The sequence below is a fragment of the Ochlerotatus camptorhynchus genome, unplaced genomic scaffold (assembly GCF_037179485.1).
Source record: "Ochlerotatus camptorhynchus isolate MF236.1 unplaced genomic scaffold, CSIRO-AGI_Acam_v1.1 ptg000023l, whole genome shotgun sequence".
NCBI classification, from domain to species: domain Eukaryota; kingdom Metazoa; phylum Arthropoda; class Insecta; order Diptera; family Culicidae; genus Ochlerotatus; species Ochlerotatus camptorhynchus.
The window spans coordinates 269,751-296,732 of NW_027040515.1; the positions used below are offsets into that span (position 1 = coordinate 269,751).

General features: G+C 41.6%; 1 protein-coding gene across 1 annotated transcript in view; it reads right to left on the reverse strand.

The window, feature by feature from the left end:
- The window catches only part of LOC135706905 (protein hunchback-like), a 44,258-nt gene extending 24,868 nt beyond the window's left edge, over positions 1-19,390 (reverse strand). Inside the window, exons 1-2 of the mRNA XM_065228593.1 lie at positions 18,223-19,390; positions 3,309-3,576 (exon numbers count right to left, since the gene is read on the reverse strand). Of these exons, the coding sequence (XP_065084665.1) occupies positions 3,309-3,576; positions 18,223-18,872 (918 nt within the window). The 5' untranslated portion in view covers positions 18,873-19,390. The remainder of the gene's footprint in view (positions 1-3,308; positions 3,577-18,222) is intronic.
- Positions 19,391-26,982: the final 7,592 nt, after the last annotated feature.

The window sequence follows — 26,982 nt, forward strand, 5'->3', positions numbered from 1 at the left end:
GTCTCCTTCGTTACAAATGGCTATGACAACTTGCCACACTCACAAATCGCTTACCAAATCATTTTCGGTGAAAATTGACTTATCGGTATCGTCAACTTCCTGACCATCACGGACAGTGTACTATTGGTCTCCCGGAAGCGACTTGTAATAACATTTGACGTATGTTTCAACGTCCATGATAACACACGCCAATTTCCACACAGCAGGCTATCATATAGCTTCAGAGCACTCGATTTGACGGATGCGGCTTGTATCTGACTCCGTTTCGGCTTCTTCTGCTTCTTGAACGTTTTCAACCCGTTGCTTGCCTTGGCGCGTTGGACGTTACTCTTCGATGTTCTCAGTTTTTGGCCAAATCTCGAACAGAGGCACTTTTCTTATTGACAGCTTGGGTGATCTTCCGGTACAGTTTTCGGTCCACCGGTCCCGGTTTACGACCAAACATCGATGTGTCCTTCAAGGTAACTTCTTCACCGAACTTCCGGATGGCGATTTGGGCTGCTCCGATACCTACTTCCTCTACTTTCACCAGCTTCCTTACTGAATAGTTGTGAATAGCGCACGATCTGTTTGCACTTTTCCGGGGAATTCGTAAACAACGACATCGATGAACAGCTGATAAACATCATCGGGGTGGAAATGGCGGGGTAGTTGAAAGTGTGCTTATACTTTCTGCACACATAGGTTTTTCTACCGAGCTCGGCTGTGCAAATCTCGGCAAAAATAAATTTCACTGAGATATCAGCAAAAGTGACATTTGATTGCTGAGTCTTGGATAATGCCGTGGGGTGCGACAAAATCTCAATTTAAGATCGTCAAAAAATCTCACGATAGCGAATCAAGCTACGAAAAATCTTCACCAAGGAAATCTTCATCAATCTTCCTTCTATCTAATAAGCGTGCGCGCATCAGCAAAGCATTTTTTCCCCTGCATCTTAGATAGAGTCGCTCCCTTCGGATAATGCTTAGCTGAATCTCAGCAAACAAATTAAATGTTTGCTGAGATCTCAGTAAAACCAACCGGTGGAAACTAACGATTTTAAATTGGCTCACTACTTGACTAGGCTATTGGTCCCAAGCAAATCGATTAACGTACCCCAGTCTAGTCGAAATTCTAGTACTACACTATGTTTGTTTTGATTCGCTATGAAAGTTTGACAGATGAAATGAGGGGTTCGTGGATTTCCAAATGATTCGAGGAGTGCATCGATAAGCTTGGGACAGAAGAGAGTACCAGAGCTGAGCCAAAAAGTTGAACACGTTTCTTCGGTTCAAATTCCCTTTAAGTTGTTATCACATTTCACTTGGAATCATTTTCAGGATTTCCTTGGGATTCTTGTTAATAATTATTATAAGAATTACCTTTTAACTCTGCTCAATATTCCGCTGACATCATCCTCAAAATTCCGTTGTAATTATCCTTATAATTCTTCAGGAATTATCCTCAGAAGTTCTGAGTCAGAACTATCAAGGAATTATGCTAATAACTACTTACTACTATTAACTAGGAATTCTCCTTAGCATTCCCTAAGAAATTTCCCCTTGGAACGCTGTTATAGCAACTACTACAGTAACTCTCCTTATCGGCAATTTTAAGTCGTCAGTTGGCGTGAAAATCGTGAAAGGTTAAATCAGAAAAAAACACAAAAATTCACAAACTTGAAGCCACGAACAAGGTTCAACACTTCGCAGTGTCAAGTGTCCATCACACCACCCGAAAAACAAAACAAATTGTTTTTTACTACCTTGTTTGCAATGCGCTTCGATTCAATTGTTCGCCAAACACCCACGCCGCTGCTGTGTGCAAGTTGACGGTTTGTTGCAGTGCTGTTGTATTGCTGCTTAGTTATTGTCCCAGCTGCACCAACACCACCACCACCACCATCACCGAAGCCGTCAGAAGCCGCCATGCAATGTAATCGAACATGACTTTCGCAGAGCTGTCAGCGCGCCATGTTTTAAGCGATATTCGACACTTGAATCTGGGAATTGTTCACCAAAGTTAGTGTGTTACAGAATTGATTCACGGGGATTTCCAACTCAAATGTAGCGATGTAAATGATGCGCTGTAGACGTAGGTAGGTAGGTGTAGGATCTGTTTCTCACGCTAGTTTGATGGCGGAAAATGGATTTTGAGCACGAGGCTAAAACATTCAGATCGTGCCACGGCGTTGGGGTGTTTTGAGGTAATACATACATTTGGTTTACATTGTCGCTAGCACTACAGTAAGCTTTCTTTTACTACTATTTACCTATCTTCTTTGAATATTCCAATAAACCTGTTTAATGCCCTGGCAAATTGTATAGTTTCTGCAGTCATCAAAATAAAATCATAAACATGACTTTGAGAAATGCTTCGTGTGTCCTAGGATAACGTTGTTCAGGATCAAAATTCAAGAATCCACAAAAAAAGACAGTCTAAAGGAGACGCACGGTAGGGCAACTGAAGGCTTCATTCAACAGCTCAACCTGTCTCGCTTCATAACAGAGCCAATGAAAGTTCGTTTTACGGCGATCGTTAGCAACTTCCGAAATTACTCTTCTGATTTTTCACCCACACTGAACTGAACAGCTGCGGGGGCAGGTGAGTGCCACACAAAGCGTCAATGATGCCCCAGTTTTATTGTCTCGAAAGTTTGTTTTTGGCCTCCGCCCCTTCAACTTCCACTATCGAGGAAGGATTTTTTTCGTTCAAATAATTAGGGACCGTCCATAAACCACGTAGACATTTACGGTGCAAAGGTTTCGCAAGTGTCGACGGTTCATAGAACATTTGGAAAACAAGTTATCTAAATACGTAGCTTACGGACAATCCCTTACCTGTATACACGTGTAACACAAAGTAACCGCTGACAACGGGCCTGACTTGACTAGCGTGCGTGACTGCCCAAGTTTTCACAATCCACTGCCTACTGGGATCGGTGTTTTGTTGTGGTATGTGTGCCGAAATGTGGGTTTTTCCCACACCGAACTACCCTGCTCGAACTCGCTCAGGTTGACCCCTTTTTTCGACCAACAATTGAAAAGGGTCTTTCAGTTTTTGTACACACAAATTGAAACGCCCTTTTTGCGCGAACCGAACTTCGCCTACACAAATCAACAACGCTATCAGGCTGGAGCGAATTTTACCCACCCATTGGTGTTGTTCGTTTGCATAGGTAAGCTTCGGTTTGCGTGAAAAGGCCATTACAAGTTTGTTTACAATAGCTGATTAGGCCCTTTTCGATTGTTGGTCGATAGTTAGATACCCTGCTTGCAGTCCTAGATCGATTCCAAGGGACAACAAATAAGCAAAGTGAAAAACTTACCGAATTTTCCGCTTCCGCCTTTTGATTGCCTTGCTGCTCTTGCGGTTGTTCCTGTTGTTGTTGTTGTTGTTGCTGTTGTGGTGGTGGTTGTGGTGATTGTGAAGAAGGATGATGGGGCTGATTTCGAAGGCTTGGGGAACATTCCGTGTCGCTGTGTCCAGTGTCGGATGAATCCTGCTGAACGGTTTGGCCGAGGAAGATCTTGATGTTGATGCGGGAGTCCTTGCCCTGCTTTAGGGCTTTCTTGATGTGTTCGCTTGATTCGATGCTTGGGTGGAAAGGGATTGAAAAGTGGGATTATCTTTGTTTATTTGGGATGACCTTTTTATGTGATTCAAGAAAAGATAGTGATGCGAAACTTTTGCTATGATCGAATTTTCGAACATCATAGTCAAATATACAATTATTTGCTTCACCGACAACCATTTTAAAGCGTCTAGTATCAAAGTTGAGGAAGTTAATCTATTGCATCTCAAAATCAAGCGGCATTATTTTATTCTGCATGCGCCATTATCTCGATATTTGCGTTCCATTGCCTAGAAATAAAATGGAAGGGCAAAAGTCTAGATGAATCGACATAGAATTCCATACTTCTTGGCTATTTTCTTGATGACATTGTCAATTTTAGAGTTGAACTTAAGTTTGTCGTCTATAATCACGCCAAGATATTTAATCTCCCACGCGATCAATAGTCTCATCATCAATTACAACAGAGACATTATAATTTACTTGATTCCGCGAAATTACCATGAATTTAGTTTTACTTATATTCCTTCTCAATAGCAATTCAACCATTTACTTAGAGAATGCAAATCTTCATTCATGTGCAAAACGGCTTCATCTAAATCCTTAGCTGCAATGAATAACACAGTATCATCTGCAAAAAGATTAATGTCGCAAAATCGTAAAACACATCGCAAGTCATTAATATACATAATAAATAAAAGGGGCCCTAATACACTGCCCTGGGGCACTCCAAGGTTATTCCCCACGGGACTTGAAACAGTATCATTAAAAGAAGTCCGTTGAGTCCTGTCACACAAATAACTGTCAATCCATTTATATGCAGTATTCGTAATTGCAAAGCTCTAGATTGATCGTAACAATAAGGGCCTAGAAACTGTTTCAAACGCGTTTTTTAAATCCAAAAAACAGCAACAACTGTGTCTTTACGATCCAAGTTATCTTTCCACTTCACTAATACCAAATTCAACGTGGGTTCACAAGAATGACTTTCTCGATATCTCGATTGTTCTGATATCAACAAACTATTACTATTTAAATACTCCAACAGCTGGCTTTCTGCAACAAGTTCTAACATTTTCTCTAATGTGTGCAACATGTTGATTTGACGAAACTCTTCGGCTTTATTCGTTCCAGCAACTTTGAATAGGAACCACTTAATTTGTGGCACGAGTTGTGAATATTTATTTCGCGCGATTCTGTACCTCTTCCAATGATTGTCACTATTTGATCTACAAAATGTTTTGTACCATTTGTCCCTATTACGTTTAAGACACAAAAGATCCAAATTGTACCAGCTGTTCGAGTTTTTCAACGCAAAGACCTTTTGCTCGACTAATCGATTTTTACACGTTTTCAAAGCATTAGTTAGAACAGTTGCAGATTTATCTAAATTCGGTGGTGGGGTCTCCCAAGCATCGTCTTCAGGGAAGTATGCATACATTAGTTACAGTCATTTGCCTGATCAGTTTCCGTGTTCCAGTGCAACGCTTCAATCACCTGCCGGCTGTTTCCAGTTGAGAAGCACATCTGATACTGTTCATTCACAACATACTGTTCGAACAATCCTAATTCATCTCCGGGACGCACAATAGACCGCTCTTTGGAAGCTCCTGGTTACTCCAGCCCAGTCGTGCCGATTCCCGCCAGCGTTCAGCATAGTCGTCCTGGACCTGTGGCTGGATATGAATCAGGAGTCTTCCACCTTGCCTCTACAAGCAAGTACAATCAATATATTGACTATTCACTGCCTGATGCCGATCAAATTTTCAGCAATTCTGACTATGTTAGTCATTGTGATGATGCCTCTGTAACTCCCAATCCTGGCAAGCCGGAACGCGCCGTAGAAAGCCCCATGGAAGCCCCCAATCCCTCCGTCTCAGTACTGCCATCAGCAGCCTTCGTTCATCATAGTCGTTCCGGACCTGCTGTCGGATGTGGAGAGGGGGTCTTCCAACCCACTCACTATGGTGAGTATCCAATGAGGCTTGATGATGGTCAGTTATTGCCTGATGTATCTGTGATTTCCAGGGAGAGCAGTCGTTCGATTCCTTGCCGCAAGCAGGACGTCGTGATCTTCTACCAAAACGCCGGTGGAATGAGTTCTGATGTTGAAGACTACCGCCTAGCTGTATCGGATCGTTGCTACGATATTATTGTCCGATTATCGAACGCTTTCCAGTCAAGTCTTCGGTCCTGACTACGAGGTCTTTCGTTGCGATCGGAATCGTAACAACAGCCGTAAATCTACTGGTGGAGGTGTCCTTGTAGCTGTCCGTAGCGGGTTGGAGGCAAAGGCCATCGAAAACGATTCATGGAACTATGTGGAGCAGGTTTGGACAGCCATCAATCTGGGTGATCGCACACTATTTCTATGCGCTCTGTACATTCCACCTGATCGAGTCCGCAACAATGAACTCATCGATACTCACTGTCGGTCAGTTTTCACAGTTGTCGAAAGTGCCACTCCAGTTGATGAGATATTCATTTTTGGTGACTTCAATCTGCCAGGCGTTTCGTGGAGTCCATCTCATAGCGGATTCCTGTACCCAGATCCTGATAGCTCTACATTTCACGCAGGAGCTATTAGCCTTCTCGACAACTACAGCGCAGTGACGCTTTCTCAAATTAATCATGTAGTTAACGAAAATGGTCGTAGTTTGGACCTCTGCTTCGTGAGCACACAGGACATGGCTCCATCAATTTCCTCGGCTCCTTGTGCACTAACTAAGCTAGTTTCACATTTCGACGACTATCCTGCTACGGTTTCTTATGACTTCCGTAAAGCTGACCACCGTACCATCATAGATGTATTGTCTAGCATGTCTTGATCCGGATGACGTTGAGGCTGCAGCGCAAACATTTTCACATGTCTTGGCATATGTCATTGACAGACACGTCCCGAAAAGGACTCACCAAAAAGTGTCTCACCCTCCCTGGCAGACGAGAGAGCTACGTATGTTGAAGTCAATCAAGAGAGCAGCATTGAGAAGATTTACGAAGTATCGCACGTTTCCTCTGAAACTACATTATGTGAGGCTGAATCAAATGTACCAGCAAGTCAGTCGTGAATGATTTTCTAGTTTCCAACGAGGCATCCAGCGCAAACTTAAACTACACCCGAAATCCTTTTGGAACTATGTGAACGAGCAGCGCAAGGAATCTGGCCTCCCATCGTCTATGGAATTCAACGGAGAAGTTGATGCCACTGTTCAGGATATATGCCACCTTTTTTGCGAAAAGTTTGCCAGTGTATTCACTAATGAGATACTAACTGACGACCATATTAACCTGGCTGCCAGGAACGTTCCAGTAAACGATCAAACGCTGGGTGCAATTGATGTTAATGCAGAAATGATTTCTAAGGCCGCCACTCTGCTCAAGTCATCCTTCAATCCTGGACCTGATGGAGTTCCATCTGTATTTTTGAAGAGGCATATTGCTAGCTTGTTAATTCCGCTTCTTCGCCTGGTTCGAATGTCTCTCTCAGGTGGCATATTTCCATCTTGCTGGAAATTTGCGCACTTGTTTCCCGTCCACAAAAAAGGAAGGAAACGAGCTGTGGATAACTATCGAGGAATTGCATCGTTAAGTGCCGTTTCGAAGCTATTCGAGCTAGTGATTATGGAACCGTTGCTGTCCCATTGCAAGCAGTATTTGAGTGCTGATCAACATGGGTTTACTGTCGGCCGCTCTACAACCACCAATCTGCTGTGTCTCACATCGTATATAACCGAAAGCATGTCGGATCGCAGCATTCGACAAGTTGAACTCGCCAGGCTCGGTGTATGCGGTAATCTTCTGAGATGGTTTCGATCATATCTTACCGGTCGGCAACTAAAGATTGCCATAGGAGATTGCAGATCAGCTAGCTTCTTCGCCACATCAGGTATACCTCAGGGAAGCCACATGGGACCGTTAATTATTATACTGTACTTCAACGACGTGCATCTGGTCATCGAAGCTCCTCGGTTATCATATGCAGATGACCTTAAAATCTTCCTACGAATCTGCTCCATTGCTGACTGTCACTTTCTTCAACGTCAACTGAATGTATTCGCTAGTTGGTGCAGGTTAAACAGAATGGTAGTGAACCCAGCCAAATGCTCCGCTATTACGTTCTCACGAAAACAACAACCGATCATATTTAGCTATGACCTACTTGGCTCGACAATCGAACGCGTGAATCAGGTGAAAAACTTGGATGTGATCTTGGATTCGCAGCTTTCATTCAAGCAACACATTGCATATGTTGTTGATAAGGCGTCAAGAACTTTAGGGTTCATTTTTAGGATAGCTAAAAACTTCACTGATATCTACTATCTAAAATCTCTCTATTGTTCGCTTGTTCGATCGACGCTTGAGCGGGTTCAGCGGTTTGGAACCCAAACTACAACAACGGTGCCGAGAGAATTGAATCTGTTCAACGTCGCTTTCTTCGTTTTGCGTTGCGTAGATTGCCTTGGAATGATCCGTTTCGATTACCCAGTTACGAAAGCCGTTGTCAACTTTGTCGACCTAGAACTTCTCCGGACTAGAAGAGACACAAGCAGAGCCCTAACCGTGGCCGATATTCTGCAAGGAAGGACAGATTGCGAGGCTATCCTGAGGCAAATTGACCTGAATGTTCAACCCCGACCGCTGCGTAAAGGGTGTCCACGATGAAATTGCCACACTATGAAATTGCTCTAACTTTTTAACCGTTGGGTAGAATTTAATGAAAATTTGGGTGGATTTAGTTCATAGTGCATTATTTACATCCTGCAAGTTTTAAAGTCCTGTGATCAAAACTCGCGGAAATGGAGTCGAAAGAACAGCTCGTGCGTGATAAAATCTTGCGCATTCATCACGAGAACAAAGATCTCTCGCATCGTTCCATCGCTAAAACGTTGGGAATCGCGAATTCCACGGTGTCGCGAGTGATTAAGCGGTTCGAGGAACGGTTGACCACCAATCGGAAGCCCAGAAGTGAAAGAAAAAGTATTCCGTACAACACCAAAAATCACAACCGCGTAGTTGGGGCCTTCAACCGAAATCCGAACGCCTCCGTTAGGGATGTGGCTAAGAAGCTGCACCTAAGCCGAATTTTTGTCCAGAAGGCCAAAACTAAGGCTGGGCTTTGAACGTTCAAGGTACAAAAGGCCCGTAATCGCGACGAGAAGCAGAACAAGTCCGCAAAAACCCGTGCCAGGAAGTTGTACCTCAACATGCTGACGAAAGTTGAATGCTGCATCATGGACGACGAAACATATGTGAAGGCCGACTTCAAACAGATCCCCGGCAACCTGTTTTTCACGGCCAAGGATAAGTTCAGCGTTCCGGAGCATGTCCACACTCAGAAGATGTCCAAATTTGCGAAGAAATTCCTGGTTTGGCAAGCCATCTGCACGTGCGGGAAGCGGAGTGCACCTTTCGTGACCCAGGACACGATGAACGGACAGGTGTACATAAAAGAGTGCCTCCAGAAGCGGCTGCTTCCTCTCCTGAAGGCCCACAACGTCCCAACAATCTTCTGGCCGGATTTGGCCTCATGCCACTACTCCAAGGACGTGCTGAAGTGGTATGCGGACAATAAGGTCAATTTCGTGCCGAAAATGTTCAACCCTCCCAACACTCCGGAGCTCCGCCCCATCGAGAAGTACTGGGCGATTATGAAGCAGCACCTTCTTAAACGACCTAAGGTAGTGAAGACAGTCGAGGAACTGAAGAAAGTATGGGTTTACATGCAAAAAACGGTTGATTCACAGGTTGTGCAGAATCTTATGGCCGGGATTAAGGCCAAGGTGCGGGCATTTGCGTATGGACTGTAAATAAAATACGAGTAAAATGGTAAAATGAAGTTTAATAGAGTTGGTTGGAAATGCTAACATGAAGCTTTAGTGTGATGATTTATTAGCTAGAGAATGATCTTTAGAAGAGTGTAGGTGGATAGTTCCGTTAGAGTACGGCAGTATGAAAATTGAATAGAAGTTGAAAATGAGCGAAGGGCCATTAAAGCGACAGTTTTCTAGATAGACGCACATTTTTGCCTAGCCCGTACGATGTACGCGGGGACTTGAAGTATGTCTCCAACTCTGAAAATCGTTAACTTCGCGTATGAAGTAACATAAAAAACACTTTGAATGTAACAACTCAAGGCGGGAGTAGCCGTCAACAATGCTGATGATGGTACAGCACGCAACAACCACCCTACTGCTTTCTCTCTGAGATGATCACGTTGGTCATGACGAGAGGAGCAACACAATTGTTGGGTAAAGAAGAACTGCATTATAACACACCATCGACTGGAAATGCTCTCGCGACGTGGGGCTTTAGGCAGTGATGAAAACGTCGCTAGAACTATTCCACAGCCGCAGTCAGTTTATGAGCAACAAGAGGGACGCACATTTTTGCCTGTGGACTTGGAGACATACTTCAAGTCCCCGCGTACATCGTACGGGCTAGGCAAAAATGTGCGTCTATCTTGAAAACTGTCGCTTTAATGGCCCTTCGCTCATTTTCAACTTCTATTCAATTTTCATACTGCCGTACTCTAACGGAACTATACACCTACACTCTTCTAAAGATCATTCTCTAGCTAATAAATCATCACACTAAAGCTTCATGTTAGCATTTCCAACCAACTCTGAAAATCGTTAACTTCGCGTATGAAGTAACATAAAAAACACTTTGAATGAAGTTTAATAGTTATTTCTCAATCCCTGAAAATTTGATGGCAATCGGATGAAAACTCGAATTTTGCGAATCAATTTTGTGTGTGGCAATTTCATCGTGGACACCCTTTAATAACCTTATGCTAAGACTGCCTCTACGTCGCACAAAATTATGGAGCGTACACGGTGCGATTTGCGGACTGCAGAGAACATTCAACAGAGTTGGATCTGTTTTCGACTTTCATCTCTCCCGTGATGCGCTTCGTCGAAAGTTTTCTTCTGTTTTTCGCCGGCAGGAGTAACTGACTATAAGATATATGTTTTTATGTTATGACCATGCTTGAATGTATTTTTTTTACCATAGTTGATAAGGTTAACATCATTGGGGCTTCATCCAGCCTGTTGATGTAAAACAATAATAAAACAAAACCGGCCGCTCATAGAAAGTCAATGCTTTTCTCAACTAGATTCGAAACAGCCTGCTTCGATTATTTCCTCCAGCACTTCAATTTGACTAATAGCGAATTTGTTTATTATTCAGTTCCAACCTGGATCGGGTATCAAGATCGACTCTGTTTGCTTCCTGACAAACGTCAGTTTGATCGTTTGTTTTTAAAACCTACCTCAGGTTAAGGTTCGCACTGACAAAAAATTCGGTTTCGCACTGGGTTGGAACTGGTTCCAACCCCGATAATAAACAAATTCGCTATAAGTCATCGTATAATTGATTTTATCTAATACGTTACTACGATTACGATTTAAAACAGAAAAAATCATTACGACCGTGCACTGTGCGACTCCAACTTCGACTCCACAACCCTGGTTGATGAAATGTAGTTAACCTTGAATAACCTTTAAAATCTCAATACGGGTCGTAATCAGTAGTGCTTCTCCGTTTTAAAGCCTCGAGGCCGGCGCACAATGCATACGTTTTCGGGTTTTTTGGCAGATAATGCATGGGCTAACTGTCAAAAAACCTGAAAACGTATCCATTGTGGGCCGGCCTTCAGTGCTCACGTCCACTCCTTCTGAGAAGATCTCATTACAATTTCACTCCGGCTCTCAAAAAAAAAATGTCATCAAATAGGGTTCAGCGCAAACCTTAAAATTTCCAAGCATCTTACACACTTTGAAATTATCGCCGACTTCGGTAATTTATACCGAAATCTGAACAGCTGAACTTTTCGGTAAAATTTATGCAATTCAATTCAATTGCTTTTCAGCTACTTTGAAACTAAATCTCCACTAAAATGAAAAGATTTGATCATTCAAACAAGGTTGAACATGTTTTGATATTATTTTCAAATTCAATAGCCTTTAAAATGAAAGTCAAAGTTTTACCGAACGTTCAGCTGTTCTGATTTCGGTAAAATTTACCGAACACGGAAACAAAATCTTAGTGTGTAGAACAACAACTTTCGGTGAAATTCTTAAATTTTTTGTTATTATGCTTTTATGTTTAATGTTTGCACAGAAAACGATTTCAATTGTCTCAAATATTGTTTTCTAAAAATTACATAAAAAGCTGTACTAACAAGTTTATTTTTTTTTTCTTCTAAAAGTTGTTGTTCTACGATTTTTGTCAATTGTATAGTGTCAAAGGTTTGCAATATTTTAAAAGTTTGCATTTTTCATGAGCCTTTTAAGATTTTTTTAATAAATATTGAGCAAGGACATTTTGTAACAGAATAGTTTTTAACATCTTTTTGGGATTTTTACTCAAATCTGCTAAACAAAATTAACCGTGTATATTTTTCCTACACGGTAAGAAAAAAGTACCCAACGGCCAGTTCACTTTTACCTACGTTGTCTTCTTTTCTCCTTCTAATGTTGTCAAAAACAGAGAAGCAAAACCACCCAACAGGGGTAGTAAAGTGTGGGAACCCAACGTTGAGTATAATCATATTTACCTAGTTTTGGGTACAACTAACTTACTTTTGGATAGAAAGCTCAAGTGGAAAATTCCATACGAATTGCACACAAGCAGTGATGGAAAAGTTCGCGAAAACTCACTATGACTCGCGAACTTTTCCCTTGGTGAACTTCGTGAAATAAATGAAAACTACTTTGACCCGCTTTACCTTCTTTTGGGCTCCTGCACTATAGTGGTGAGATGTGTGAAAACAACTTACTTTAGGTCTAACCGTATAGAAAGAGTTCATTTTTCTCAACCACTTTGTCTCAGACAGCATTTAGATCACAAAAGACGTTTTCGTGATAAAATTTATTGAAAAATGTCAAAGATGGCAAAATGACCGAATGTTAGCATAAATCCTAAGTAACATTGACAGATTCTCTTCGTCGGCTTCCTCATTGTATCCCTACGGCCATGTAAAGTCATTGCCAGGTATTTTCAACGGTTATGTTTTCAAGTTATTAACGAAAGAGAAAGTCGACAAAGAGAATCGATCAATGTTACTTAAGACCTAATGTAATATTCAGCGAAGAATCTGTATGATTTCCCATAACAATTCTGTAAAGTTTCATACAAAATTGTAGAATGTCGAATCTGATCGATTTGGGCTGTGTTCCATTTGGTTAATTTTCACTTAAATTTGACAGATGGAAAATTTTCAAATAAACCACCTATTCCAGCAGACTTATTTTTGTCAGACAAAGAATCAATTTTGACAGACGCTTTCTCGAGGGATTTCCGAATCAATCAAATCTAAGTGAAAATTTTCCAAGTGGAACACAGCCTTGATGACTTCTAAGTAATTAAATCTTTTTTTTTTAGAGAGAATCTACTGAGGTTGTGTTCTTTTTGGTAAATGTTCACTGACAGATGGACAAGGATAAACACTAGACTGATGCAAAATTTGAAATTTTCGCTCCACAGTGCTCAAACGGTTCCAAATTGGGCCCTGATTAGCCTCCCAAAATTTGAACTCATTTAGTGGGAAACTGACGTGGCACAAACTATTTGAAATTTATATGGGAATTACTATGGAGAAACCATAATTCTGGTTCATATCGATCTCAAAATTCACCAGTTCACTCTACTTTAGAAAATGATAGCTGAGCTTGTTGAAAATTTTCTCAGCTACAACTTTGTTGAAGACCACTTTTCGATCAAATGTAAGGAACAAAAATTATTAGTGATTCAAGTCACTGATGTCTTATGATAGTGCTCAAACATTGGTGTTTATGGCGCGTGGAATAGAGGACAAAAATCAGGGCTACTATGTCACACTGCAGAATACAGTGTTGCCCACAATACAGTTGCTTAATCTTGCCATAATATTATCAACCTCTTGAACAATTAATAACTATTTAATTTGACGTTTGGCTGAAAAACGATTTTCTGCAAAGTTGTAGCTGATAAAAATTCCCATAAGAATAAAAATTGAATTTGTTAACAGTACAATATGTAAAAAGGCAAGAAGACAATTAACAAAAAGTTTTGTTTTTCCATAGTAATTTCCATATAAACTTCAAATGGTTTGTGCCAAGACAGTCTTATCAAATAAGTTTAAACTTTCGGAGGCTAATCAGGACCCGATTTGAAACCGTTTGAACACTGTGGAGCGAAAATTTCAAATTTTGCATCAGTCTAATAAACACCCGACAAGGAATCAATTTTGACAAACATCTTCTAGAAAATCAACCGATCAACAAAAAAAGGAACTTTCGACCATTTTAATTCATTTTGACTAATTTAAGTCGATCTGTCAAATTTAAGTGAAAATTCGCCAAATGGATCTCATCCTGAGAAGCCAATACCCATTTTTAAGTTGTTTTTACCCAGCGTTAAACTACTATATATTAAGTTCTACGCCACTTACTCATCACATGGGTCTTCCAAAATCAAACCGTAGGCAAGTACAGTCAGCAAACAACAACTTCTCTGCCTGTAAATATCTTGGTTTCCAGAGTACCATCTCACGTCTCTGCTCCACGACAATTGTGGTCTAATATTGACAATAACAGCACACCAGCCTCACCATGTTCAATCCAGTTGCCGCTGCACGTCGCAGGTAATTCTCCAGAAGCATCGAGGCCCTCTGACCTTGTCCTGCAAGATGCTGTTTTTGTTCATCGCAACCGACTCGTTCCTGAGATTGAAAGTGGTAGTCCTGTGATCCACCCTGTCTGCGCTCAGACTCAACAGATTACTGGCATGCCTCCCTCAAATTCTTCTTCTCAACTTCGTATCTTCTATCAAAATGTCCGTGGACTCCGAACGAAGATCGATGCCTTCTATCTCGCTGCGGCAGATTCGGAGTATGATGTGATAGTTCTAACCGAGACGTGGCTCGACACTTGCATCCTATCAACTCAGCTATTTGGTGGATCATTCACTGTTTTTCGGACTGATCGCAATCCACTGAACAGTAGAAAGCTGCGCGGCGGTGGAGTTTTGATTGCAGTGTCTACTAGATTGTGCTGCTGTGTCGACCCAGCTCCAGTTAGTGATGCTTTGGAACAGCTGTGGGTAAAAATCAAATTGCAAACGTGTTCAGTCAGTATTGGAGTATTATATCTACCACCTGATCGTAGAGATGATCTGTCCCTCATTCAGCTTCATAGCGATTCTGTTAGTTCAGTAATATCATGCTTGAAACCTCATGATTTTGCGCTTCAGTTCGGTGACTACAATCACCCCAACATGCATTGGACTGCTTCAGAGGATGGCGGACTTCATATAGATTCCAGTATATCCCGTTTTTCAACTTCTGATGGTGCTCTATATGATGCCTTTTGTTTCAATGGTCTGACGCAAATCAACTCTGTGAAAAATGCCAGTTCTCGTACTCTTGACTTAGTACTGGTGAACGATACAGCACTACCTAACTGCAGCATTTCTGAAGCGGTTGAATCTCTTGTAGAACTCGACACTGCACATCCCGCTATTGAGGTTGCCGTTTCTTTGCCGTCACCAGTGAGATTTGATCAGCCACACGAGAACCCGCAATTTGATTTCCGCCGTGTCAACTATGACTTGATGAGTGAAGCATTTTCTGTGATTGATTGGCAATTTTTGGATGACGAACGAGATCTGGATGACATCGTTGAGTCGTTCAACTCTGAGATACGTCGTGTTATCGAAGCTCACGTGCCACTTCAGCGTCCTACTCTGAAACCTCCATGGACAAACAATCGGCTTCGTAGATTGAAGCGCTGTCGACGTACTGCTCTTCGGAAATTCAAACGTAATCGATCACAACACCTGAAACGTCGTTTTGTTCTGGTCAGCAATAAATACACTAGCTTTAACCGCGAAATGTATGCTCGTTATATAGACCGTACGCAGAGAAATCTACGCCTGCATCCCAAACGTTTCTGGTCATTTGTTCGGTCGAAGCGTAAGGAAAATGGGTTACCTTCGTCTATGTATCTCGGTGCCCGCTCTGCTAGCACAGATGCCCACAAGTGTGAGCTGTTTGCTGATCACTTCAAGAGTGCCTTCTCGGACATGTCGATTTCGTCCTCGCATCTAAATGCAGCCATCCATGACACACCATCAGATAGGCTCGACTTTGGAATTTTCCAAATCACTGAGGAGCACGTACAAAAAGCGATACGTAAACTTAAACATTCTGCGTCATACGGTTCGGATGGTATTCCTGCATGCATTCTTAAGAATTGCTCAAGTGTCTTATTGATGCCGCTAGTGAAATTGTTTAATATTTCATTACAGCGAATGACATTCCCATCCGCGTGGAAGACTTCGGTCATGATTCCTATTCACAAAAAGGGGGACAAGTGTGATATTTCCAATTACCGCGGGATAACGTCGTTGAATGCTTGCTCCAAACTCTTTGAGATAATCGTGAACGATGCCTTGTTCGAAGCTAGCAAGAATTACATCTCTAGTGCCCAGCATGGATTTTTTCCAAAAAGATCTGTGACAACGAACCTCACTCAATTCACTTCATTGTGCATTCGATCGATGGACGCTGGCATGCAAGTAGATGCTATATACACTGATTTCAAAGCTGCATTCGACCGAGTGAACCATGCTATTCTGCTTCGAAAACTCGAGAAATTTGGAGTATCCGTCGCCTTTGTTCGTTGGTTCGAATCATACCTGTCAGGACGGTCTATGAAAGTTAAATTAGGCTCCTCACATTCAACCGCCTTCCCGATTGTATCCGGAGTTCCACAAGGGAGCAACCTAGGCCCCCTATTGTTTTCGCTTTTCATTAATGATGCATCGTTTGTTTTACCATCTGGAAATCGTGTTTTCTACGCCGATGATGTTAAGATTTACATGGTAATCACATGCATCGAGGACTGTGCCTACCTGCAGAGTTTGTTGGAGTCATTTGAGGATTGGAGCAAACGGAACTTACTGGAACTGTGTGTAACGAAATGCAACACTATTTCGTTTTCCAGAAAACGTCATCCGATCATCTTCCACTATCGTCTTGCTGGTCATGATCTAGAACGGCTGAATCAGGTTAGAGACCTTGGTGTGATATTGGACTCTGAACTTAACCTCCGGACACATTATGCTGATGTGATTTCAAAAGCGAATAGGCAGCTTGGATTTATCTTTAAACTTGCCGATGGATTCCGTGACCCTCTGTGTCTGAAATCACTGTACTGCGCCTTGGTTCGCTCGATCCTTGAATCTGCTGTTATAGTCTGGTGTCCGTACAGCAGTATAATATGGGTTGACCGTATAGAATCGGTTCAAAGAAAATTTGTGCGCCTAGCTCTTCGTTATCTACCTTGGCGTGAACATCTAAATCTACCTCCCTACGAACATCGATGCATGCTGTTAGGAATTGAAACACTGGAGAAACGAAGGTCTGACATGCAAGCGGTTTTTGTCGCCAAAGTATTAACTAGTGAGGTGGATGCACCTGCCATTCTTGCCGATATCAACGTTTATGTACCTGAACGCCCCCTTCGTCGGCGTAACTTCCTGCATTTGGCATCCCGCAACAGTCGATACGGGCAACACGACCCAATACGGTTCATGGCCTCTCGCTTCAATGATGTATCTGAGCTTTTCGACTTTGAAGCTTCTGCAGCTACTTTTCAACGCCGCCTAAGTAATCGATTGTAAAGCTGTTATGTGCATGGATTGATTATGAGCAGGTGAGTGACTGTCCATCCCCTGATGACTGTATGAATTGTGCTACCTGTTTTCATTTTTGTTTCCGGTTGCTTTCGACCCTTCCACGAGGACTTGACAATCAATGACGATGCTGCACTGTTGCTGACACACTTTTATGACACTGACCGCATTTTAACGTTTTTAATTTACACTGTAGTAATTATTGTATTTTGCATTGTTTTTGCTGTGAACTGTGTAATTGTTAATGTTTAGTTTCTGTTTCTATGTACTTAATTTAAGAAAAGAAACAGGGTTTTTATGCCAATTTGAGTTCACCATGACTCAATTTGGCTTTTCCCTGTCCAACTTCATTAAGACAACCTTGTCAGATGGAGGAATACAAATAAACAAACAAATAAACTTAGGCATGTTACGAGTGCCCCTGCGATAGTGATTAGAATAGAAATTTAAGCCATGTAACGAGAAAGCTGTTTTTCACAGGCAGGTGGATGAATCAAGAATTTTGTTTATATAGAGCAGTTCCACGCCAAATGACCAATCGTAAAAACTCAACCTTTTCCGATTTGGATGAAACTTTGCATAATTGTTTGTTATGGGCAATTATTCATATTTTTTGCTAATATTTGGCTATTTTGGATCATGTATATTTTTTTTAATGGCGCCCTTGAGATTTTTCAAAAAAAAAAATTAGCGTCGAAACGGCACTTCTGATCGAAATGACGCCGGACCCAACCCAAATATCTCAAAATGTCCTTACCGAATAAAAAAAATAAAAAATAAAAACCATGGACAAACGGTGAAAAATCGAAGAACAAGAACGGTTGGTCAAACGTCCAATTTTACCATAAGGGGAAAATATTAGGATCTTCTCCCTCTATTGATCCCAGAGCACTTCAGTGCCAATCACTCAACGTTCGATAATTTCGAAATTAGATCGTCCTTCAAGCACAAGCTTTCAACTGTTAATCACATCATCACATATACGTACTCATTCTTCACACTTAATCCAGGTGGCCGTTTCTTGATGCCGGAGCTCGCACAAACTTTCGGACTCTGTACCGGATCGGCACCGTGATGATCTACACCGACCGAACTGGTCCCGCCGATTGATGGCGCCCGACTAGCGGCCGTAGTCCATGCATGGCCCGCCGCAGGACCCAGCGCACCGGGATGATCCAGCGAGAGCTGCTTGGTCAGGACCTTTCGGCTTTCGTGCGTGTTCACCTTCTTGGCCATCGTTAATCCGGATAGCACTGAGGACGACGGCGACGATGACGACGAGGATGTCATGTGAGCACTGGCAGGTCGACGACGTGGTGTTGCCCTCGGTGGCCCTCCGTCCGAGACCAGTGTCGATGAGCCACTTCCGCCGGTGCCGGTATCTGCTGTGATGATGGTTCCCCGATGGTGTGCCTGATGGTAAGTGTGATAATTTTGAAAGCGATTTTTATGGATTGTGGCAGCCGTCACGAAGGTGGCAAAGTCGACACTTTTGTCCGCGGACACTGAGGCGAGGTTATTTACCGAAAGACTTCTCCCACCACCGGAAAAGGACTCGAAGCAGGATATCTGCTTACGGAGCGGATGATGCCTCCCGGGCGACGGTCGCGACCAGTTTAAATAACGACTCGTAGACATTTTCTTGTTTTATGCTGAACGGATACAACCGAAAATTGACTGACTTCGACGACGACGACGACGACGACGACGAAGACGACGAAAACGACCGTCACGTGGGAAAGGAAATGCGACTTGGCAGTATGTATGTAACCCCGTTAGCTAGCTAGTTAGAGAGGTACCACGGCACTACACGGCTAGGATGCGATGTAAAATTTACTGCCAACCGTCGTCGTGGCAGGTGTCTTCTTCTCTGCAGGAAAACTGCGGCACCACTACCATCACTTTCCGCCTATGGCATATAAGCTCACCGCGCGAGAGACGAGAAAATGGCACGTTATTGACGGTATAGATTCAACCAAAACACTGAAATTTATGCTCGATAGTTCACTATGTACTCCGAAACAAACTGCCACTCTATTGCCTTCCCTCTCGTGGTACTGGATGGGTTGGGGGACCCGGTCGTAAATATTATTTATTATTGAAATGATAGACAACGACACGGCCTTCCCACTGCCTCTTCCAGAGCTTTTCCAAACGATTCACTCGTCGCAAGTTCCCATGTGGCAGGCACAGACACAGATGGTCTACACGTGTTCGCTACCGAGCACCGATTGAACTTGGATCAATGCCCTTTTACATAGAACCTTACGGGGACTGCGTTGTTGCCTTCTGACTGCTACTACTGCTAGTTCGGTAAGATTACGCGTACCGTCAGAGGGAGTCGTTTTGCACCGCGTGGGAAATTTTCAAGTTTGAACGATCATTTTTGTGAATAGAGCACTTTGGAAGCACACGCGTCAGCACACATGAGTTATGACAGTTTTAGCAGTAAATGCACTCAAAATTAATATAGTTGAAAACAACGATAGTGACTCCTTTGCACATTGGCGTGTAAGTACTAAGTGCAGTTGGTTGAAGTAGCACCCGCGCACGGTCTGTCTGCGATGGTATGGCGTGTACTTCCAGTAGGTAACAGCAGCAGCAGCATGGATTTCGCTACACCAATTTTCTTCGTTTTTAGGTTAGGCACAAACACACTATTGTTGTTTTTTCGCTACTGGAACGCGATGCTTTCTTGTTATTTCTTCACCAGAGTACCTAGTTGGGGATGGTGTGTTGCTGTTTATTAGGTTTGGGAGCCTCTCCTAACCGTAGAAGGTACAACCATAAAAATCCGAACGATTTGCCTTTGTGGTTTTCGGGGGCTCTGCTGCTATGGCAGGTAGGAAGGCCCGTCGTCCTTTCTCGTGCTGCTTCTCCTTGTTGTTGTTGTTGTTGTTCGCTGGCAGTTTTCGCACAGCCAGTGTGGGACAGCTTGATTGGTGTGTTCCGACGAACTCATCATCGCCGTTCTTATCCAGCAGCGGTAGTAGTAGCAACAGTAGCAGAATTACCACCACAACCATTTATTGTTATGCTTCGGAATCCGGTCGGTATCTGCGAGAAAGAAAACCGAAAGAAAATGACTTTTTTACTGAAAAGTTTTTTGTTGCTGTTTACGAAGGGGTAATGATAACATTGAATTTAGTGGCTTCAACGGAGGCACTGAGTTTGGTAATCGATTGTAACTTGACCCATTTTCGAAAGCACCATTGGTGCGTCCATCAAATTGTTTAGCTGCTTGACGACGGAAACTAGTCGTTTGGAATTCCAAAAGCTTTTTTTTTTAATTGTGTACAAAACCATGAAACCATGCTCGTACAGGTACAGGTTTCGTACTCAGTTTTACAGCTGACTTATTGAAGAGACCGTCAGTGCTTAACATCAATCGGATGAACTTTTTTGACAGTTAGTGGTACTGTTTACATTGACTAAGTAGTTTTTTTTCCCGATAATTTTTTTTTTGGCTCGATAAATTTGTGGATGTTAAGCCACACTTCTGTGATTTCAACGAGTAACATCCTTTCACCGCGCATTTCCTCGGGATTTTTCGGATTAAAATAAGCCACAATCGTATTACGAATAAAATCTAAGTACTTGTAATCAGAACCACTGAAATAGTTCATTCGTGTCGTCACGATGCAGAAATAGGGCAGCCTCTCTTAACTAAATCAGTAAGGGCGCACAAGTATTTTATTATTCACAATGTTCTCCTTGAAAACATAATTTATCTGTTTTTTTTTATTCACTGAGCAGTTCCACGTCAAAGGAGTCAATTATTTGTTATGGGCAATAATTCTCATTTGGAATTGTAAAATTTTCAAAATATCGTCATTGAAATTTTCCACGGAATTTGTAGCACGTAAACGGCACATTTGATTGAAATGACGTCTGAGACAAAGTTGTAGAGAAAAGTAATGTTTTTCTGGAATAATATTAAAAAAATACCTTTTTGCTACAAATTTTTAAAAAATAATATTTTTTGAATAATGGTAGCTCATGGCAGTTTATGAGCTAAAAATAAAAACCTAATATTTTTGAAAAATTAGCTCAGTCACTTCGTACATATTAACGGGGTTTATTTTTAATTTGAACTTCTAGTAACTTTATGACCACAGTGGTATGAATGTACATTTGTCTTAACTTAGTCCAATTCAAATCTTTCTCCCTTTCCTTTAATTACAAGCCGCATCCGTTTTTGAAAATCGTTACAGTGAAAATCTTGAGGCATTTAGTCCCATATTTTCAACCAAACGTTGCTTAAAAGTTTCCACGGTTAGTCCCTTGGTACTCCCTAGTTCGCCTTATATGTAGCTCCTTGTAAAGAAGTCGAGAGGATTCAAATCGGGTGAGGAGGCAGGCCACTCTTTCGACGAAATGAAACTTTTGCCTGATGGGACGGGGCAGAGTCTTGTTGGAAGCAGTATGGTGCATTATTATAATGTTTTTGGACGAAGGGAAGCAAGTGGGTCTTTAAAACATTATCGATGTAATATTTACTGTTGACTTTAACACCAGAAAGGTTTGAACAGCAATCGAACTTTCAATGTTTTGGAGAAACATCCCCAAACCATCACCCTGGAAACATTCTGGAACCTTTGAACAGCCAGTTTGTCACGAGAAATATCAGCAAGATATGCAACATATACCCTATCATTTTGCTGGTAGTGGTGATCCTGTAGCAGGGACATTTTCTCATCCCAAAACAGAATTTCGCAATCACAGTTTGAGCAGTTTCCGACATCTTTCGACTCTAGCTAGGGTAGAGAACTACTTCGGCCTAATCGCCCATTTTGGGCCTGTCGTGCAGAAAACACAAAATAATTCCATGATTTCAGAGTTAACAAGTCAATTATGAGTTTGGTACGATACTTTAGTTAATAAGCTACCGAACGAAGCCAATGAGAACGCGTGATATGAAGGTTTGCACCCATAATTCCCAAAAACAAAAGAAGCGCTCCGACCGAATCAATTTTTATCTTCATCCGATAGGCCGAAGTGAATTCATTTGCGTTTCAATGGCGTTTCAATGCGTTAGGCCAAGTTTAGAATCCGTAGGCCGAATTTGGCGTCAAGAAGCAGTGTTAGACTTTTGACAATATCTCAACGATTGGTTTCTCTTTATCAAGTTTTACGGTATGTACGGAAAGGTAAATAAATTTGGAGGCCATCAGTAATATTAACATTCCGTTTGGTGCTAAACTGCGCTAGATTAAGAAAGACTAAGTGCGGGTTGTGCTTAATAGGCTGAAAATGGGATAGTTAACCCTATCTTTTGCTTTCTGGTCAAACCATGCACCCGCTGTTGTTTTGTAAGCATTCAATCCGAGATCATCTTTCAAAATACTCCTGATCGTTGGCTGCGACATTCCGAGTTCTTTGGCCATCTTACGCCCAGACTTACAAGGATTCCGAAAAAAATTCGCTCTCTCACTCGTTTGATAACTTCCGGAGTTCTAACACTGCGTTTTCGGCCGGGTCTGGGAGGGATTTTCCACGAACCGGTTTCCTTGTACCGTTTAATGGTGCGAAAGATGAATCGTTCGTTTATTCCGAGTGGTTTCAGCGTCTTCAAAATAGAACACGGTCTATGATGCGTCAAAAACAGGCTTAACACTCGTTCCCTTTTCGCGTCCATGATTATCACGAGTATCAAACGAATGAAAATTCAAAACAAACCTGCATTCCGTATTGACATTTGAACAGACTCTAAAAGAAAATATGCAGACATGTATGTGATTAACCCATTTGATACTACAATTGCTTAAGAACACTGACAGGAATTACCTTTCACCCTGTATATGGTAAAAGCACCAGACAAACAGTTATAACACATTACATATGTTGGAAATCACCTTGAACCCCTCGCACTACAACCGTGGAATGGTCATCATTTTTACATACAGTCCACTATTCCTTGTGTCGTTGGCTACAACTGCACTATATCCAGAACATATAGGCAGGATCTTGTTGTTTACGGCGTGGTGATCTCAGCAACATCTACCAAACACACATAGGCTATGTGGTGGTGAGTTACGATCGGCCTGCGGGAGAGGATAATCGGCCGTTATCTCTTATCGAGATCGTGGCCGAGAGATCGATCTGTTGGAGCGGGATGGAACTTGCGAACCCCAAATTCATCGCTAGTGGCTATTGATTCGCCGGTGAAAACGGTTCGATCGGGGGAACCATACGTAGTTTTTACACTTATGACTAGAGTTAAGTAGCGTTTGGTACGGGAGGTCCACGCTTTCTTCCTTTCCCTTGATCTCAGGTTGTTGAGTGGTTTCAGATATTCATTTCTGACATCACTTGACTCCTTGAAATCCTCTCTGCGGCACATGCTGCGCAGTTGGCCTGGCCGTTGACAAGAAAAATGACGGATTCGTGAAGTCGTCATTTTCCAGGATGCTTTCAAAGTATTGGCTGCGTTAATGTGAGATTAGATAGATAGAGAGATTATGACTAGAGTAAGTAGTAGTAAATAAATGTTAGTCTAATCGTTAATAAATGTGTTTGGCGTAATGTGTATTTAACCGTACGACACGTGAGACCATACTCAAACTGCAGAGGAGAAGCCATACATAATTATGAATGCGTCATCCCTATGGAGCCATAAAGGTTGGTGAAACCCCAATTTCATGTCGGCAGAGCTATCGGAACCGACAACATATTTCTCACTGTAATAGTACGTTCAGACTACAGAGTTATAACATGCTATAACGGTTGACAAATAGTTGCAACACAGAAACCACCCTCAAGATAGCGCTGTAACATGTTATAACTCTGTAATCTGAACAAGGCATAAAACATCGTCGCTAAAACACTACCGTGCAGATTACCGGGGGTCCACGGTACTAGAATCAATTCTTGGTCGATTGAAACTGTTTCTATCAGCCGGAGATAATCCAGCGTCTGGTTGAAAATCTCTTTAATAAAGATAACTCAACCTAACCTGTTCTATCAAACCCCGCTGACAACAGACGACATGGTTGCAAAGAGTTGGCATGCTCTTGTTTCACACAAATTGTTCTTTTGTTTATAACTTCTCACTCAGTTAATGAAACTTAATTTTACTTTTAGTAATTAATATAGTAGAGGGTCAGAGCTCACTGTAGACTCGCATAGAGTAGTTATATCACAACATTGAAATTCACATCAATGAGTATTTTCATTGAATGTCTGAAATTTATTTTATTTCTCTTTTCATTTTTGTGAAGAAATTTAAACTTTTTAGGTCGAAAAACGTCAGGTACGCAGACACTGCTGCTGAAGTGGCAGATTTATAAACTACAATAGAGTGTGAATTTTTTTTAATTATGATAGGTATTGATTAATTCATTTCTATTTTATAGAGACTTTCAGTCGTTGGCTGGTTCGTCTCTGAGAGGAAGATTAATAGCACTAAACTATCTATTTTAAGATATGTTAACTGAAAATTCAATTGGATTTAACGTAAGCATTCAATATTAAAACGTAACGAAAAAGTCCCAAAAGAGCGATCCATCCTTGCCAAAAAGGGCATGTTATCAATTGATGTTTGAGTTTTTATGAGTTTTCCCTTGAAATGATTTTTTGGCGATGTGAGTGTGAGTGAATTTCCACATGAGAATCTCAAGTGAGATTTTTGGTTTGTAGATGCGCACACGAGTTGATTCTCTCAAGGGGGCTCAACAGTTCAGATCTAATCTAATCGAATCTAATACAAACGCACCCAGTACGAGAAAGTATTCTAAAAATAATTGGGTTCTAACCATTATCACCTTATCATTTTTCTTATCATTATCATTATCATCACCTTATCATGTTTCTTATCAATATTGATGTTTGCATACAATGTGAACCATGACACACTACTGCATTGTATTTGTCGCATGGTTGAAATGAAATGTGAAATGAATCAAGTTCAAATAAAAATATTCAAACAGCGATGCATTTCGTGAATCATCAGGGATGTAAGGATGTGTGGGCATACCGTACTAAACGCTTCTAGTTAAGGTGATACTCTAAGGAAGCCTTAGCGTGAAACTTCAAAGGCACGAATGTCAGCTTCCACAAAACATACAAATTTGAAATTGCTACTCTCTGTTTGTAGTAGCACAGCAAACAAGAAGTAGCAATTTCAAATTTGTAACGGCGCCGGTGGTGTAGTGGTAAGCGTGATTACCTCTTACCCCAGAAGGCTTGGGTTCAATCCCAGTCAGCGCCGCCGGGATGTTCTGAGGCATAACATCTCTGATCACGCCTTCCTTCGGATGGGAAGTAAAGCCGTTGGTCCCCGGTTCATGAGTTTGATGGGTCGATAGGTAGGGTCCAGGTGTGGGAGCTGCCTTCCTGGCACGTCGGTAGCATTGGTGCTCAGCACGGAAAAGAAGATCGACGGAAAAAACAAACCAAAGGAAAAAAAAAAAAAAATTAAAATTTGTATGTTTTGTGGAAGCTGACATTTGTGCCTTTAAAGTTTCAAGCTAAGGCTTCCTTAGAGTATCACCTTAAATCAATTGAATTATAATAATATGTCATGCGATTGGTATATATCTAGATAAACATTTCAAAAGGTCCTATCTGCATTGATCGATTCTCTTCATCAATAAATCAGCTGCAAAACCTTTGCATGTTGTATTTGACGTTTTGGACACTAGATAAGAACCTCCTCTATCAAACTATGTGGTAGAATTAGCGCGAAATCTGTTTGCATAGCAGTGGTTATGATAAGAGACAGTCGATAAAGAAAATCGATCAAAGCAGATAGGGCCATTTGAAATGTTCATCGAGATATAATGTTAAACATAACAATAATGGAAAGGTATCATCATATGTCTCCTATGATCTAGGTGTTAGTAGAAGAGGTGGCACAGAGCTGGTGAGTTCTTTGTCGTTAATGTTCATGAAAAGCTTAGCGATTACCGTTTCTGCTAACTAAGGAGATGGTCAGGAGTTCAATCCCAGGCCCATCTCTTTCCTTGTTATTTGTCACTATGTCTAATTCTCTATCCTCATTAGATTTGAATAAACAAATCTGCTTTACCGATCGCATATCGCTTACCACAGTGAATCCAGATAAAAAAAATAACCTAACCCACACTAACACAACTTTCCTTCCAATGGCAATCGTAGAGACGCAAAGGTAAACACAGTCTCTATAACAACGGTTTAATCCTTTCCCTTCCCAAATGACCTGATCATCTATAAATAGCTTGAATTAATAACTTGCACATTGAAGATGATAAGCTAATTCCAAGCGCCATATATGTAGTTCTCTGTGCAACCCATTTGTTCTAATCAAAAATGGAGCAGCAAATACGATATCCACGTTCTTTTTATAAAAAAAACTACAAGGGACAGCCCTATGGGGTTTTACCGTTGTTCGCAATGATGACGTAGAACCAACCGGTGAAAACTCGTGTTTATTTCAGTTACCATGGGGACGTAATTTGTGATTAGCCCCGGTCCCTTTCAAATTGTATCATTATTTATGTACGGTCCTTATATTTTAAATGACGTTTCTTATTCATCTAGTGATGGCCGATTTTTATTCGAATAATCGATTAATCGATTAACGAACCGAAAAGTAAAATATTTGTAATCGGTTATATCATGCCGATATAAGCATTAACATCTCCAGAGGATCATCACCGATCGTTTCAAACATGTGCTGCACTCTCATTGGAGGAAAAATGGTAGCACAGCGAACAAAAAAATAATCGATTGGTTGTTAATCGAGTAATTAAAAAATGGGACATCTCTG